The 18,325-nt window shown below is 32.9% G+C and overlaps 2 protein-coding genes across 2 annotated transcripts; one reads left to right on the top strand and one right to left on the bottom strand.

Annotated features, from left to right (window-relative positions):
- Positions 1-506: 506 nt before the first annotated feature.
- LOC133194578 (uncharacterized) lies at positions 507-9,694 on the top strand. Its single transcript, XM_061330513.1, has 9 exons — positions 507-711; positions 1,701-1,939; positions 2,451-2,692; positions 3,500-3,563; positions 4,253-4,380; positions 5,260-5,378; positions 6,032-6,164; positions 7,740-7,836; positions 8,621-9,694. The coding sequence occupies exons 2-9, from the start codon at positions 1,852-1,854 to the stop codon at positions 8,698-8,700; spliced, it is 951 nt and encodes a 316-aa protein (XP_061186497.1). The 5' UTR covers positions 507-711; positions 1,701-1,851; the 3' UTR covers positions 8,701-9,694.
- Positions 9,695-11,324: 1,630 nt separating this feature from the next.
- LOC133194580 (tRNA wybutosine-synthesizing protein 5-like) lies at positions 11,325-16,292 on the bottom strand. The gene is made up of 7 exons (XM_061330514.1): positions 16,199-16,292; positions 14,519-14,676; positions 13,889-13,958; positions 12,978-13,160; positions 12,666-12,753; positions 12,017-12,133; positions 11,325-11,634 (listed from the first exon to the last, which is right to left on the bottom strand). The coding sequence occupies exons 1-7, from the start codon at positions 16,289-16,291 to the stop codon at positions 11,375-11,377; spliced, it is 969 nt and encodes a 322-aa protein (XP_061186498.1). The 5' UTR covers position 16,292; the 3' UTR covers positions 11,325-11,374.
- Between the last annotated feature and the right edge of the window lie 2,033 nt (positions 16,293-18,325).

Raw genomic sequence — 18,325 nt, forward strand, 5'->3', positions numbered from 1 at the left:
TTTACAGCAGATTAAATGCAAATATTATGTCATGTATAATGTTTATATTCACGTTCGATATTTTCAAAATTTTACACAATACATGGTGTCTAATTCAGCCTTTACTAAATGTAGAGTTTATGTATATAAGTGTGGTACGTGTTTTTAAACGTGGTTTTTCTTGACTGAAAGTGCCAGAATCTTTTTTGTAACAACTTTTAAGTGTATTTATAAAATAGATTCAAAATTTTTTAAAAATTTATTTTCCATTTAACAATCCGTAAGACAAGCCCCTATGATAAAACTTACCTTCAGCGGGGGCATATGTGCCGGAAGGTGTATTAGCTCTCTTTCTTTTTCTTTTTTTTTCCTTTTTTTTTTTAACTTTTTTTTTCTCGATAAAATAAATGAAAACCTTAGATGGCCCTTTGTGGTAACCTCGTTCTTGAAAGACACACGAATGGTTTGAAGAACGATCTAGCTAATATATTGTAAAAAGAGACCTTCCGGGAAAAACAGTCCGGTGCAGACCAAATATTTCTGGTTCTTAATAAACGCTGACAATAGGTAATTGACAGCCCTTAAAAATAAAATATCTAGTCATAAAAAGTCGAACAAAACTCAGACCTGCGACCGGAACTACAGCATATCCGCTCAAGAAGAGTTGGTTTTATTATTGACTTTGGAATTCAAGGATGCATTCTCCATTTTAATGAGCGATTTGAATTTACGGTAATTTTTTTTCTTCTCTAAATTATGTTGATGAGGCATATTTTTACCACAATTCTGTAGTCACACAAGTATTGAGAAAAAGTTATCAGATCCACAACATACCCTTTCTAGTTTCTATATTGATAATTTAATGTTTTATTGATCTAGCCAGAGATTAATTAAAACCTACGTGTAGATTTAAAAAAAAAAAAAAAACAGAAAAAACCTTTATTTATAAATACACACGTGTATTGATATATAGTGGGAGTAGGATTTTTTTTTAATTTAGGGTTTATATGAATGTTTTTGAACATGTCGAAGTTGTTGATAAAAATTGAGTTGCCTGTGATCAACAGTCTAACATGGGAGGGGGAGGGGGGGCATTTGTAATCATATAATATATATTATAAAATTTTTATAACCATGTATTAACAAAAATTGCAAAAGACTAAGACTTGATTTCATTTTCAACCTGCATGAATAGTATGTAGCATATATTCCACTCAATAGATAATTAAAATCCATATAATATTTAAGAAGTACTTGCAAAAACATTTTGCACCAATGATTTATTTGGAAGAGATGACAGTTAATGAAATCCAGACCCCCTTGAAAATTTATGAGACCCTGCACTTTCTTCTGTACAATTACAAATGTTGTGAACCTTTTTAGAGTAATTAGATAAATTAATGTGTCAGCTACCACAACTTCCTATCAATGTTTCTTTTTCCTCTACACAGTTTTTTCAAAAGTACTGTAAATGACTAAATATTCCCGACATCTTAGTTTTGCGAGATGAGTATATGGCATTTATTAGCGGGACAAAATTTTCACGAATTCTAACTATTGTCCTGTATAATCTTTACTAATAAAAATAAACGTGAGAAGGAAAATTTCGTGAGGAAACAGTCCAGCGTAACTACACGAAAATAAAGTTCTTGAGAATAAAAAGTGATTTACACTAGATGACTGTAGATCTTACAAATTACATTTCAATATTCTGATTACAGGCATTGAACACCAACAGTTTATGTGAAGAAATGATGACATAGAAGAAAATCTTCAACCTATTCCTGTAAAGACAGGATTCAAACTTGATTTTGCAGGATTTTGTGGGATACAGAAAAAGCAAACCCACTAAAAAAAAAGTATTTGTCTAAAATGAATCTCAACTGTGTAAATCATGTTATTCCCAAGAAAGTTAACTTGTGTAGGGTCGTGGAGAGAATAAACAACTTTCTGTTGCCAAGTAAGTATCAATACAGTGTATATACATAATTATCATATCCAAGATAACATAATGTTCAAACCTCATTATCTTGAACTAAGTGGGATCAATTAAAGGAAAGTAATTGGGACTTCAAAATCTGACATTATTATACATTACATGGTATTTGAGAAATCATATTGAGATGTATTAATTGTACCAAAATTCAGCTGTATTTAAAGATGTAATATAGAAATACATTTCTTTCTTGTATTAATAAATGTCATGCACATTTATTTACCATTTATCATGCTTATGTTCAGATATTTTTAAAACAATAAGGTTAAATTGGATTTTTAAAAAAAAAAAAAAAAAAAAGACATATAATTTTAATGTGTGTTATCTGAATCTTTTCCAATTTCTTCTTCTTTTTTTTCAAAAATACGTAACGTAATATGCTTTAATCATAAAAGGTAAAATTACAAATATAATCATTTTTTCTATTGATGGTCAGTTTTAGTAGAGAGATATATATACACATTTCTTTTCCCAGCTTCCAGCCGTTCGGAGTGCGTGCCGTTTTACGTGGAGAACGATCAAGTGGGAATTGTCACACCTGAGGTGGCTCTGCTATTACAGGAACACAGTGACCTTTTCACAGTCAGCAGTACATCCATCCACCTCAGTAACAAGTATGGGACGTTTGAAGAGAGGACTGAAGTCATGCGGGTATTCTTAGAATCGCTCAGGGACACGGGGAAACTTCATAGGTCACTAAAAGGTTGGAGAAATGAGGTATTGATCAATAACTACAGTATTCATGTATACTGTACATATATAGTTGTGTATCTATCATATTAATATTGCCATTTTGGGTTTATTGATCAGGTCAAGTAAAGTATAGATGTTGGAGGGTAAATGGCTCTAAGTTACAGACTAATTGTTAAATCGATAGAGTTTGAGGGAAAATGTACATTATATTGTATGTACATGTATATATAACATAACACACGTGTATTTGCTATATGAATAATTGATAACAGTGTTTTATAAGGTGTAAGAATCATGCTGCATACTTCATTTTTTAAATGCCACCTTGTGCTCTGTAAATCAGTACCTTATCAATCATTGTTCATACAGCTTAATGTTTGGTAGAGTTTTATTTTTGATTACTTTTGGGGTAGAATAGAGATTTGAAATTTAAAAGACAGAGAAAAAGCTTAAAGTATATCAATTACATTTTACAGAATGTTATTTTTCCAAGAAAAAAGAAATGAATTTAATGGAAAGACAAGATTTTTGTGTATTGTTCACAAGATAAACTGTTCGATAAATTGTTGCTTGCCTCCATTGTGGATGAAATGATTACTGACAAGGAATTATTTTTATATCCAGATAGCTTCACAAAAAATACATGTACACGAAAATAATGCTCTTGCAAATAAAATATGATTTACAATAAACAAAAAATATCACAGAAATATATAGTTAAAAAAAGGGCTAACAGATTTCTCAAAAAGATGTGTACTGCTTATTATGTACCTGTGTGGTAATTTGTGGGCCTGTTTTAATCTGTCTTTTGCATTGCTTTACTTATTTCAGACCTACAATATACGACATTCTATGAGTGAGCCTGTTTTGTTCAAAATGGAGAGATCTGCTGCTGGTAAGCACAATTTTTTTAAAATCATAAAATAAAATATATTAGAAACACTGTGTTTATCTTTCATATTATATCATCTTTCATTCTGTTTTTTTCTTTTTTTTCACTGTGCTTTTTTTTTTTAAACAATGAAGTCTACTTGTATTCAAAATTGTATTTTGATAACTGATGATGGTTAGCTATTTAGGTCGTATCAATTAACTCCAAATGTGACAGTTTCCATTACCAATTTAGGACAGATTATATTTTTTTAGAGACCGTAGTTAGAAATATTACATAGTTTTAATTTGATATTATATAAATATTTCATATAGTTGAGGGTAACATTGAAAAGGTTGACAATGGTTTTCTTGGGGTGAAAATATTCAATGTTAACCTCAACTGCATGTAATATTTATAATGTCATACTGAATGTTTTATACAAATACATATAACATAGAACTGTAGGTGGATAAATACTGTGCAGTCAACATATTTTGTCTTTGCTGTTACAGTTTCATTGAAATATATGTTTCCATTACAGTAATTGTAAATGCATCTATTTTGATATTGATTTACAGAACATAAAAGCAGTTGAAATATGAAGTGACTTCAGTTAACAATTCCTAAATTTCCTTGCAATGCATAAATGTGGTGTTTGATTTAAAAGAAAATTTAAAAGAACTTTTATTTATCTCTTGGATCTTTTCTAGGTCCGTTTGGAGTGGTGACTTATGGGTGTCATATTAACGGTTACACTTACAAAAACGGAGAAATGATGATGTGGATAGCGAAAAGGTCACCGACCAAACAGACCTACCCAAATCTCCTAGACCAATTTGTAAGTGTATTAAAATGTGCAGCAAGGTGTTATTTAATGAAGAGATGTACCCTACTAAATATTCAGAGGTCATTTTTAATGGTTTATTAATGAAAAGATATACCCTTAACTCAAATACATATGATACAGTGATGGAATACTTTATAATTTACTTCAGCTTTTCCATTATCAACTTTACTTATTTATGTAGTAATATTCTGCTATCAACTGCATATGGTGTTTATTCAATTCACAAGAGCATGCTCTGAGCAGGATCAGTTTTTAAACAGTGGCAGGCTACTGTCAAATAAGTTGATGTTAAAGGGATTTCAACAGCCTCGTTTATAGTCAGCATTTCGAATAGTTTATATTCATTAAACATGTAATGATCTTGTTTGCAAATACAGCCTATCATTGGGTCAAATGCTTTATACCAATTGTGAGATTTTTTTTTTAATACTAAAATTGATTATTCAGTCTACCTGATCAATACATAGAGCTCTTGGCATGTGTGAATGGTCGACAGGGGATGCTTACTCCACTGTGGCACCTGATCCCACCTCTGGAATTTCCAGGGGTCTGTGTTATATGCCTACCTGCTCACAAAATTATATTGTATATGGATTTTTTAATATAGATTACTGTTTTCTATCTTTACATTTTTCATACTTTTAAAAAAATGTTAAAATAAAACTACATAGTTTAAGAGAAAATAAGAATGCCAGCTTTTAAGGTTGTATTTAGAATAACTCGTTGCCTTAAACCAAAGATTTTCAACTGTGTTTTCTAGTGAAATATAAATATGAGACTTATAAAGCACAGAAATTAAACACTGAAAATAGTTGCATATTGATTGGTTATATTTTCATGAGACTCTAAATTAAAGTTATGTTGATACAGGTGGCTGGGGGCCTCAGTTCTGGTCTGGGGTTCCGGGAGTGTGCAGAAAAAGAATGTCAAGAGGAAGCCTCGATACCAGAGAAGTACCTCAAAAATCTCAAGTCTACAGGAACTATGAGGTAATACTGTAAAGCAACTTTTATTTGTGGCGAGAAATATCTGTGAGTTTTGTGACATATGTTAACTCATAATAATCGGCGTGAACCATTTAATTTGCTTTGTATTTGTAGAGAATGTTTCCCCAGTTGCGAAAATAAATCGCACTGGATTGATTTCAAACTGACGAATTGCAAATAAAAGATGACGTCAACATCAATCATTTTCTAATGTACTTTTATTTGAAAGAGTGCACATTTGTAATGGTGTTACATGTACAGTTAAAACTCATCTCTTTATGTTTAAACTAAGAGGGAAGTTTGAGATACTGCAAACCAACTTTTATTTAAATGCAAGAAATATTCAAGATTTGCATGACCTTTGTTTTCTCACCTTGAACCCTTTAAGTTGTGTATTTATCCAAAATGTTTCCTCGGTTACTAAAATTAAAAGTCAAAGATGGAATTCAAACTGGTTAATAAAAGTTATTACCAATATGAATGGTTTACACTTTACAGGGACTAAGTTTTTGAGATCATCCCTATTTTCCCTCAGTTATATTATAAAACAAAAGCATTTCATTTTGATATTTAAAAGACACTAGCTGGTAGCAATTTTGTACAGTACTGTAGTAACCTCAGAAATTGCAGTTGAATTTATTGGTTTTGATTGACAGCTGTATACATGAAGATGAGAGGGGTGTTCATCCAGAGGTGGAGTTTCTATTTGACCTGAAGCTTCCCGAGGACTTTGTACCTGTGAATGCTGATGGTGAAGTTCAAGAGTTTAAACTTTATCCTGTCTCAGAGGTGACGCATTATTTTTGAAGCATACATGTACATGTAGATCTATATAAGTACTTGTGATATTACAGTAAAACTTGTTCAGTACGAACACTGATATAGCAAATTAACAGATCTGAAGTTTGGGATCCCTTGCAAAATTTTTCACATATTTTCGTAAAATTTTACATTATTGCAAACTCTAATATATCGAATTTACGGAAAAATATTTACATCCACTGAATATTATTTCCTTTATTTCTTATGAAAACCATTGCCATTAATCAGTCCATAAACAACACTAAGCAAGCCACCTGCATAGATTTCTTAAGCAACGGCTGTTCCATCAATTATGCATACAATGACATACACGTCTATAATACAATATTTAACATATTTAATTTACTTTGAATGTTTTTTTTTTATAAAGATATAAATATAAACAATAAAATGTCTTTCTTTCTTTGTGAGTATGGGAATAAACATCGCAGGTATTGCAGAAAAAAATTCACATAACCCGCTTACACGGGTTATGTAATTTTTCTGCAACAGCTGCAACATTAATTCCTGTACTAACAACCAAAGAAAGCATTTCATTGTTTAAAACAAACTGATTTTGTGTTCCGTAGACATTAAAAATAATGATATTTACATCTTTTATAATGAATTTTTTACAAGTCAAAATTTAAATATTGAACTGATATTATTTCTCATGATTACAGTAAAACGCGTTTAGTACGAACACAGATATAGCAAATTTACAGATATAGAGAAGTGTTTTGCAATCCCTGGCAAAATTCTTAACAATTCTATGTAAAATTTTATGGATATAATGAACTCTGATATATAGCAAATTTACGGTTACAGCGAACTGATTTTTTTGTCCCATGTAAGTTAAAAATAAAAAAATTTGCATCTTTTATAGCAAATTTTCAAAGATCTTAATTATTAAAATATTGAACTGACATAATTTTGTAAGTATTTATATTTAAAACTCATTTCTTCCAAAAACTTTTGAATTCCAAATTAAAAGTATTTTATATTTCCCTAAATACATGTACATTTGGTAAGCACACCTGAGGGAAAAAAAAATCTACATGTATATAACGAATTCGCTATATATACTTTAAGGAATTCGTTATATGGATATAATGAATTACTAATATAGAGAAATAAATTTGCAGGTCCCCAGAACTTCACTGTAACTGTGTTTTACTGTATTTATATCTTAAAATCTTTATCATTTCATCAGAAAACTTAATAAGTTATCCATACATATTCACATATACACATACATATTTGGCAGTCAAACGAAGGAAAACATATATTGCAGATTTGCTTTAAACTATAGCAAAGTTGCTACATTGTATACAGACATAACGAATTATGGATATATCGAAGTTAATTGACATGTCCCCAGAACTTCACTATAACTGAGTTTTACTGTATACGAATCTCAAAATTGTCATGCACTTCTGAAGATGGTTGTAGTATATCTTGTAAATGATAAAAAATTCTGCATGTCAAATTTTTACATGAAAATTTAAGTTTAATAGATGAAGTTAATAACATGTATTATTGACTTTCCAACTTTCTTTTCAGTTACAAGATATAATTGTTCTAGATTCCTTCAAACCAAACAGTGCAGCCATTGTTTTGGATTTTTTAATACGACACAACATTATTAATCCGGACAATGGTAAGCTACATGTAATAACACATTCTATTGAATCATTATTCATGTATATTATATAAGAAGATTATTTTCGTAATTTTCATTGGCTGAAAGGACGCCACGACATTCGTCCATTTGTGATATTGATGCAAAAGCGCATCCGCAGAATGTGATATCGCACGACTCACCGATCGGCTGCATCGAAGTTAGGTAGAACGTGACGTCATAATATAAGAAACATGTCTTTACCATTGTGATGTAATGACAGCCAAGTCTATTCAGTTAGGACTGCGTCAGATTATTCACTTTGAGTGATTATGTAATATAACTATTATGGACTTCCGTGAACGGTCAATATGTGGTTATAAGGACCCATGTCAAGTGATATTGACCTCAGACACAGAAAATGATAGTGACCTCACAAGCTCGGTCGCTATCACTTTCTGCGTCTTCAGTCAATATCACTTGACATAGGTCCTTTTAACCACATGTCAACCTACATTGAAGTCCATAATTGTATAATATCATGGGTTCAGTTTTTGTGGATATCATGGGTTACTCCAAACCATTAAAGACAAGATTGCAAATGTTGATTTTTTTTAATCTCAGGCATTGGGGGGGGGGGGGGGGGTTGTAATTTGAATCTATCAGTTGTGTGCTTCACTATTTATAGTGCACAGGTCTATACGTTTTTTCACAGAGGATCAAGATAAAGCACATGCACTAGTTTGCCACATAGTATTTCAAATGATCTACCCTATTCACTCATTTTATAAACATTTACAACTTATTATACTATTTTTTTCAGAACCTTCCTACTGTTACTTGGTAGAAATGTTACATTACCCGATACAGACTTTATTCAGGAAGCTACCCAAAGTCATATGATGAGTATGCATAGTTAGTTTGGACTTGGATTAATCCTTTAAGTGGCCATCGAATAAAAAAAAACTTGTTATGTAAATCCAGTGGTTTGACAGAGTGGGTCGTCAGTCTTCAGCACTCTGGGCGAGATGACAGCATTTTTAGAGATATGTGTACCATTTCACCTATTCTGCGCGAAATGACATCATCATGGTGGACTCTTGGGACCATGGATTAATACTTTTTATTAGTGTCTGTGGATGTCTCAATCTTTTTTTTTTCTTGTACACTATAACATTCAAATTATGCTGTATTGTTGTTAATGTCAGCAGGCTAATACTTGTAGTATTTTAGAAGGAATAGTCTTGCAGTTGGTGTAGTAGAAATGCTCTGTGGTTTTGCCTTGTTTTTCTATGCCTTACATGGTATTTTTTGTCTATTGAGCAGGATTGCCATAAACTTTGTTTTACTGTAAACCTGTTTTGTGGATAATAGTTATCAGGAAATAACTTTTCATATCTTGGCAGGACCAAAATGCATTAGCTGTTGCAAATCGAATTTACATTTTTTCTGTTAGCTGTCTTAAGTTATTTTTGCTGTGTGTTGGATTACCAGTAATTTTGGTTTAGTTTTTAGGATAAATTCTTCATGTGTGATGTCCCAGTGACCAAAGTTCAAGCTGATACAAGTAATTTTTTTTTCTTTTTTGGTCAATGTTATTTTTTATTTCAACATGACAATTGTATAGATAATGTGACATAGGAATGCAGAGCGAAATGCTTCTGAACTTTTACAGACTGGTTTGTCTTGTTTTCAATTTAATAATTCTTGATTAATAATCAGGTTTTTTTAATGTTTAAATTTAATAAGTTTTGCATATCCTGAGGATTAAAATGGCTCTTATCCATATTTACAATTTACTACATCTCTACTTATGAAGATTGATTTTATTGTTTTTTACTCCCTCACCCTTGTGTGAATTTTGCTTGTCTCTGTGAAATAAAAGTGCTTCAACACATACTTTTAATACTTTTATATTATCAAAGTTTAGATTAAAGGGAATGGGACACAGATTTGAAACTCATATTTTCTAAATAATATCATGACTTGTATGTTTCTGGAGCATTTTATGCTGAAACTTATTTAAAATGTGTTTAGAAACGTCTTTTATCTGGAAATTATTAGATCTACGAATTTGATTTACACATATACATGTACTTGCAATTTCACAAAGTAAACTTTATCCCTAATACTTAAGAAAAGTAGAAATTTTGTTGTATATTAATGAAAAATATGAAAACTATAATCCAGAAAATTCAGAGTAGAAATGTGAGAAAGCAAAACCAACTCACCAGTATTGTCAGTCCGTGCTCATTGATGTGTGCATACTAAACAAATTGAACCACCCAGTAAAACACTAACAGTAACAGAGTTCGTGCCCTGTTTATAAACACAGGTGTTTGATGTGATGTTATAAAGAATGTTGTTGTCATTAAATTCTTAGAATATTCATGTAAGTTCAAATCATTAAATTGAAGTTACATGTATTTCTTTGAATAAAAATAGATGTTTAAAATTGTAAACAATGCAACTGTGTCCAGGCCCCTTTAAAGTTTACATAGGAATCATCTCATTTTCAACTACTGGGAAGTCACTAATTTTCTTGGGGGTGGGTGGGGAGGGTTTCATTGTGTGAAGAGATCCTTGAATTTATGTCTTCCATGAAAAGTAAAATTTTGAATAAATAACGAAGCAAAACCACATTAACCATATCATATCCTCAAGAATCAATGTTTGTTTGTTGTTTAACGTCCCTCTCGAGAATTTTTCAATCATATGGAGACGCCACCATTTGCCGGTGGAGGGCTACAAATTTATACCTAAACTCGGCTTCAGGGTCATTGAGCATTTGCAATGAAGGATCTTTTTCGTGCCAACACCTACTGTGACACGGGACCTTCGTTTCTATGGAGATTATCCTTCCCTTCATGAATAATGTTGTAAAAAATACTCCCTCGCCTGTTATATGATAGTAAATAAACCATCCTGACACAGAATAAAACTGCCAAAGTTTCTCCAAATATGTTTATGAAATCCACATTTACAATATTTTCAATCTCACAATTGCTGAGCTATGACATCTCAATTGCTCACTATGACATCACAGCTTATGACAGTGAGTTATGGAAAGACAGAGGCAAAGGGAAAATCAAAGAGAATGTTACAATAAAAAGAAATATCAATATTATGCATGATTTGACGCCAAGGCTGTTCATGAACAGGGTTGTGTTCAAGATGGCAGTAGCTAACCTAATTACTAAAACTAGAAATCTAGGTCTTTTGAATGCACTTTATGAACGATTGTTATCCCTACATAACATAGTGGCTTGGCGAGCAAGACTAGCATATTGTTCAAGGTTGTAGCTCTACATAGCCATTACAATATCGAGTGCAGTCTTCAAGTTTCATGATCTTGAGGCAAGGTCATTGGCTCCTGAAGTTCAGATTAAAACTTTGTAATGCAAAAATTGCTCATAGGAAATGAACAAGGTATATATGTTTACTTTCTCTGCTTTCATTGTTTTGACAGACCAATTAACTGTGTCCATTTTATGAAACCGACACAGTCTATGTACCTCACAATGAGATGCAGGCCATTTTAACTTTAATAAATATTTGTACAATAACCGCCACATCTTTATGTGACATCAGATTTAATATAACACTTGTTCTCTATCTTGCTGACAAGTCTTCTAGCGTAGAAGTCCCTATACACTGGAGGTAACTCCTCGAGAGCTTTGATGGCTCGGTCAGCGATCTGCATGGCTCTCACAGCAGGCTGAAGGTCCTTGTTACCGTATATGTCCTTATTATCGTACATTTTATCCTCAAGATGTTTCCAAAACACATTTACTGCCACACCAAAGTCTAGAGACACAACGTTGTGGAACCACAAAGCTGAAAAATAACAACACAATATACAGTATACCCTGATTCTCTAACTAATTTTAAGTCCATACAGAGTGGGAAATATTTAAAATTTTTGCATGGTTATTGTTATCTTTTGCTGAAGTCTTCATGTGAAGACCTTGTTGAACACTAGCATTTTGAGCACAATGTTCACTATAACAGTAACAATATTGCTTTCACTGACAAAATAACCTGAAATTTACCATTTCATTTCTAGTTGGAAAATAAAGCTACTGACAATGATGTCAACAACAGAAATTCAAATGATGCTTATATTTTACCAGAAGAATGAAATCAAAAAATTTAAACATATATAAAGTGAACTTAAAATAAAAGAAGAAAGCTAGCTATAAACACTTTACTTTTGTACCTGGAATAAATAGGATGTCCCCTGGTTCTAGCTGCCCCTCGTACCTGATGGCGGAGTAGAATTTGGGGTACTTCTCTGAGTCAGGATGATCTATGTCCAATACCTCAGATTTGTCACCTGTTTAAGTACAGAAACACTAAAAAGTATCTCATTTACTCATTTGGAACCTCTATTTAGTTCATAAAAATAAAGTATCAAAACAAAATATACTTGTTGAGATGTTGCAATGTATTTAGACAAAGAGAATCTCTAAGGCAAAGTCCCACTAGTTCTTTATGTACATAGGACTATACTAGCCCTTGAAACTTCAACAAGGTCAAGATCACTCAACCAGAAAATAATTCAAAATATACGTCATATTAAGAACCCTCTATACACTGCTTACTAAAGAGTTCTGCTTTTATATATGTGGTATTTTTATGCAATTAGGGTAATCTGCCCTTTGATTTTGGAAATGGATCTGCTCAAAATTATTTATTTGGAAGCACTAGCTGACACTGGTACCAGAGATATAGCTTAGGCTCTTCTTTCATGTCAAGGTAATCTGTCATCATCATCAGTTCATGCAAGAAATGTTCAAAATGTGGATAAATACCATTGAGGGTGTGATTATCTACATGAAAATGAAACAGTGATTGTGAAACATTACCATTAAGGTACAGATTGTGAGCATCAGCCGGGTCAAACAACACCACCTTCTTCCTACCACTGATCTGAATCAGTATGTTGTCCATCACCTGAAACCATTAGAAGAACATTTTAAACAGTGTTGGAAAATTCAGTGAACTAAACATATAACTTATTATATTAATGCAAATGAAGATCGAGTGTAAGAAAATTCACATCATTAAAATTTTATGCCAATGAAGCCCTACACTTACATGCATAATCACATACATGTGTATATAATTTAACTTCATTTATCACTATTTGTATACAACAAATCTGGATATCTGCTTACATCATAATGAGTCCACAGCTGGAGTCCTCTGGATGCTATCCGGAATACACTGGAGAAGAACCTGTCCCTTGGGAACAGATCCGGAATGACTAGATCCTGGGCGAGCTCTGGAAACTGTACACTGATATCAGCTACCTCCTTTCTAACGTCGTCACCTAGGGCACGCAGGTAGTACTTCTCTGTCTGTGCAAAAAAAATTAAAAATTGAAATGTCATTTTTGGAATATTATCTCAAAAGGTATACTTTTTTAGTTTGTGTAACTGATATATAGATTCTCCAAAACAGCATAACAGTGGAATCTTATTCAATTTTAACAATTATTTTTTTTTTTTTTAAAGTTATATGCATCTGTATAATAAATGAATTCAGTGTTAATCATATTAGACTAAATTCATGTACAGCACAGTTGACTGTGAACTAGCTTGCTGGAACAGAACTTAAAAGTTGTTTATGCAACAGTCACTGTGGTAGTGCTAAAGTCTGTATATAGTCTGGCCTTCAGATAGAGGAGTGATTCACTTCAAAATTTGTTGTAAATGAAACTTCATAATTTAAAAAATAATATTTGGAGTCCTTCAAAAAAAAAAATTATTTCCAACATCAATAAAGTCTGAGCAAATCTACAGTACTTTTAGTGGATGTCAAGCTAATTAATACAGTTTAGGAAGACATTTTTCACCTCTCTTTTAATGATTTGTAAAGCAAGGCATACTTTATTTTAAGTGTGTAAAACCTGAATCGAGATTTAGAGGGCTTATGGGCAAAAGTGTTCATCTAAGTCTCAGGTGAGCCAAAAATCCTCAAACTTTCAGAAATATATTTTGACTTTTTCCACCTAACTCTGGTGAATAAATATCAGTTTAAGTGACAACACGGAGAATTTTTATCTTTATCAAGCTTTAAGTCTCACCTCTGAGATGAAGAATTCTTTGTGGGTGTCCTCTGCTGCTCGCCTTACAAATTCATTAAATGGCAGGGATCTGTGTCAAAATCAACAATAATTTATATCATTTTATTGTATTTTTTTTCCAGATATGTACAGTATTAAATATGTATTAAATAACTGTATTAATTAAAACAATTTTTACTACTAAATTTAAATAATTCACGATCACATGTATATGAAGGGGTGGATCCAAGATTCAAAGTAAAGGGAGGGGGGTCGATGGCTGGTTAGGCATAGGGTGTGGGGAAAAAGTCCTGGATTTTAAGAGGTTTTATAGTGTAAGAATAATCTTGATTTTGAAAATTTTAGAGGAGGGGGGCCTGCTGGGTGCACCCCCACCCCACCTCAAATCTGCCAATGCATATTACAGCAAAATACAAATCTAGTCATTACTGGGATAATTGTTTCAAAAGTTCATTAAAATGACTTAATTCACTGTGAATAAGGATTTGATTTGCTACATCTTTGTTTTTATTATAATATTACATTGCAGTGTAATTTAAAGTACTTACAGAAAAAAAAAAAAAAGTTTGAAAAAAAAAATTAATGATTTTTTTTATGTTCTAATAAAAAGTCTTTGAAGCGCAGTAGTACTTGTAGGCAAAGTTTTTGTTAATGAAATCCATCTGTGGGATTGGTGACACATGGATTTTGACAGGTTTGGCGCCACCCTTTTCTGCCAGGTACTCCACTGAGCTCCACTTCTCTGTGACATCTCCAATGTACTGTCCTCTCAAAATCACAGGCGTCCTCTGAAATGCATGAAAATAATTTTTTTTACCAAATATTTTTATTCTTCTCTGAGAGACAGCTATTTCATTCTGACATTTGAGAAGTTCTTGTCAGAATTGCTTTAAAATACTTTTATTACATGTAGCACAGATTAGCTAGTGGACCTGATAGTTTGGTCTCAACTGATAATGGGAAAGGGTATGGATTTCATATATAACATACAGTTGAACCTTGGTATCTGGAACACCGATTTCTTGAATACCATGGATAAGTCCAAGTAATTATGAAGTCCCAGTATTTTACCCTGGATTTCTCGCATCCTCAGAAATTTGTAAGTATTTTCTAGGTCCCATTGAGTTTGAGATAACAAGGTTTGACTGTATATCGGATTACATGCATATGTTAAAAAACAGTGTACAAGATTCCTGTTTACCTGAATGCCCAGACTAATAACTCCTGAGTATAGCCAACAAATTTTCCCTCGATCGTTATCATTTCTGACCTAACTTTCAGTTCCCCTTAATGAACTGTTGAAAGGTACAAGACCAAAAGATAAGAAGGGAAAAAAAAAACCTCTTTATTAAAGGCATAACGATACAGCAATACATCGATCGTATTGATCGCAAGGGCTCACGATACGCGTATTGTATCGCCATGTATGTATCGTGTTACAGTACAAGATAATTTTTATTGTTTTGTTTGAAACTTCTACCATCGTCGGATACCCACGGGTGATCTCGTCTTTTACTCATCACCCATGGGTATCCAATGATGAACTTCTACATACAACCTAACAAATTTTTATGTTTTAAAATGGCTGAAAAAAAGTAGCAAAGAAAAAATACAATGTCAAGACTATAAATCCACCTTTTTTAAACTTTGGTCAGGAGTATCAAGATATTCTTTTTATATTTTCTATAACTGTGGAGGTTAGCAAATAATAATATGATAACGGTTAATTCAATTGTTCACAGCTGTATCATGATACATGTTGTATCGCATGACCATATCGTGATACTCAGGCCTACTCTTTATACATATTCTGTATGTTTCTATCGCGACTGAGATTTGGCTATAGTATATTTACATGTATATATAGAGGGGGTAGGACTTTTTGATCCAGGGGCTTTTTTTGCGACTTATTTATAAAATTCATGTGCCCGTTATAACTGAGTTTAATATGTTAGCCATTTTATATTATGCTGTAACAGGGACATACATAACTGTAATTTTATATAGATTAGGTTATAGCAAAATATTCATGCAGCTTCACAACATTTGATAAAAGTTCTCTTTTTTCCTTCTAGTCTAGTTTTCCTACTTTAGTCATAATCTACACATCTAGTAAGGAAAATCAAAGTCGGTCCTCATGGAACAAGATGTAAAATCAATGTTAAGCTGAAGTACTCTGGCAGATCTGCAGCAGCTGTGCAGTATTTTTCAGTGCAAGGCAAAATGAAACAAATGATTTTTACAAAAGTGAATACCTTCATTCAATAATTTTACAAGTAATTATTAGATTATAAAATGTTGTCTTCTCACCTCTTCAAAAACATTGTCAAAATGCGTTACTATTTTAACAGGATGTATTTTTTTCTGAAATAAACATTGGCACGTGGATTCTTGTTTTGACATTTTTGTTCGGTTCAAGACAGCTCGATCCTGATATCATTCGATCATATTATTATCGGCCGCCAGCAGCGGCCGATCTATTTGTGGTTTTGTGGGAGGAAATGAGGCGTTATTTTCTGTTGTTTCGATAGAATAATTCCTTATTGATAGCATGCATCAAAGTTATGAATAAGTTTTATATTATGTCTAAATTATTTTTATCAAGGATGTATTTGGAATTTCAAAAGAATTGACCTATAGGAGAAAACAATTTCCCAGACAAAGTCACATTTAAAAATCAATATTCATTTGTTATTTTCTACTGTGGCCGATCCAGGAATTTCATAACGGGGGGGATGCAGTAGAAGGCGGGGGGGGGGGGTCTGGGGGCTGCATTGAAGCCTCCAATGGGTCCAGGGCAAAGCCCTGGTGGGGGTCCGGGAAGCTGACGAATTCTTACAAAAAAGAGATTTTTTTCCCTTGATTTTAGGATAATGGACCAAAAAAAAAAAAAAAAAATTCAAACGGGGGAGGGGGCGCCCGGCGCGCCGGAGTTGGATCCGCCTTTGTTCTACCTTATGTATGTCTATTATTTGCAACTTTTACACAGTACCCAACTTTGATGTTTTCATGTTTGAGGACATCACGATGTTGGGTGATAAAGGAATCAACAAAATTATTAGACTATTGACCAAACACCCTTCCTTTCCTATAATAGAAGAAACGATGTGCTCCTGCAGAAAGTGAGCAAAATTATTCAGAGTTCTAGAGAGAAAGGGAGCGATCGATTCTTGCCAGGAAGGCATTAAAAAAGGAGAAATACTAGTAATATCCCCGAGCGTGTTGTTGGTGCAAGTTACATTCCACTAGAATTCGGAGATATTTCCTTCAAATTTAAGTTTTATTGGAACAATTGCAAAGTTGATGACTGTCAACAACCTTAAATTTACCTGAGACAGTCCAATAAGTAGACAATGCTTACTTTATACAATGGAATTTTACCTACTTAAAAAAAGTTGACCTTGGCCATAAGTTTTGAACAGTTGATGCTACGGCTTTCCTATTTCACATGTATACTTCTTTTGACATGTACAAGATCTTTCTTTGGATACCAACATTTTTTATCTCTTGACCTTGGAGTTTAACTTACATTTGAGAATTTTCGCCATAAGCTGCCATACTGGGGCATCACTGTTTCACAAACACATCTTGTTAATATTTATACTACGCATATGTGTTAAAGTTAGTTCAGTCTAATATAAATGATCTTGACAATCATTTTACAAAGCAGCACCGCTGATGACGGCGTACATTTTAAAACAACGACTTCTGATGATTCAGGTATTCTTGATAATCATTAACTGACAACACGAAAATGCAAACTTAAGCTTGAAGTTTTCTACTGTGAAATCCGGAGATATATATTTCTTCTGTTTCGGAGTTTACAGAAACAATTTGTCGACTGTGCAAAACAATAGGATTTGAAGGATTTTACTAGTTTGATACGGGGGGGGGGGGGGGGGGGCGAAATTGGGACAGTATTTCTGATTTTTTTTTTTAATTTGCAACAAAGTTTCTTGATAGTGCATAGATTTTGAAGGATTTTTTCTCCAGCCACTCCTTAAACAGGACAAGGAAACACGTGCATCTGATTCTTCTGTTTTGTGTCCCCAAGATTCCGTGGATGTCCCGTGTATCAATCAAAATGAAATAAAAAATAATGAACGGCGAATTTATGATAATTAAGATCGGTGCCACGGATTCTTCTGTAACATTTCCTGTGAGACATATATACTGAAAGGAAAAAGAAACGCAGGGTAACATAAAATGCGAAAATTTTTTGACTGTATAACCGAAAATTATGAAAATTGGTCAGAAGGATATCTTGGTTACTGTGCATTAAATCAGAACTAGTCAACCGTGAAATGTATAACGTCACATAAGGAAAGTAGATAGAATGTTCTATCGTTAAAATGATATTGTCCTACGGACCCGGTTTAACGATAGAATTCGTTCCGTGTATTCGCAATGTAGCAAAATAAACACGGGCGATAACTC

The sequence above is a fragment of the Saccostrea echinata genome, unplaced genomic scaffold, assembly GCF_033153115.1.
Source record: "Saccostrea echinata isolate AGI-Se365-2 ecotype Australia unplaced genomic scaffold, CSIRO_AGI_Sech_v1 ptg000029l, whole genome shotgun sequence".
Taxonomy (NCBI): Eukaryota; Metazoa; Mollusca; class Bivalvia; order Ostreida; family Ostreidae; genus Saccostrea; species Saccostrea echinata.

What these genes read in the sequence shown, in the direction of transcription:
- LOC133194578 (XM_061330513.1), top strand. Translation starts at nt 1,852, where the DNA reads ATGAATCTCAACTGTGTAAATCATGTTATTCCCAAGAAAGTTAACTTG. An exon ending in AATGGAGAGATCTGCTGCTG is followed by an intron (nt 3,564 to 4,252) that starts GTAAGCACAATT and finishes GATCTTTTCTAG; the next exon opens with GTCCGTTTGGAGTGGTGACT. An exon ending in AAGTCTACAGGAACTATGAG is followed by an intron (nt 5,379 to 6,031) that starts GTAATACTGTAA and finishes TTTGATTGACAG; the next exon opens with CTGTATACATGAAGATGAGA.
- LOC133194580 (XM_061330514.1), bottom strand. Translation starts at nt 16,291, where the DNA reads ATGTCAAAACAAGAATCCACGTGCCAATGTTTATTTCAGAAAAAAATA. An exon ending in AACAAAAACTTTGCCTACAA is followed by an intron (nt 13,959 to 14,518) that starts GTACTACTGCGC and finishes ATTTTGACACAG; the next exon opens with ATCCCTGCCATTTAATGAAT. An exon ending in AGCTGTGGACTCATTATGAT is followed by an intron (nt 12,754 to 12,977) that starts GTAAGCAGATAT and finishes TAATGGTTTCAG; the next exon opens with GTGATGGACAACATACTGAT.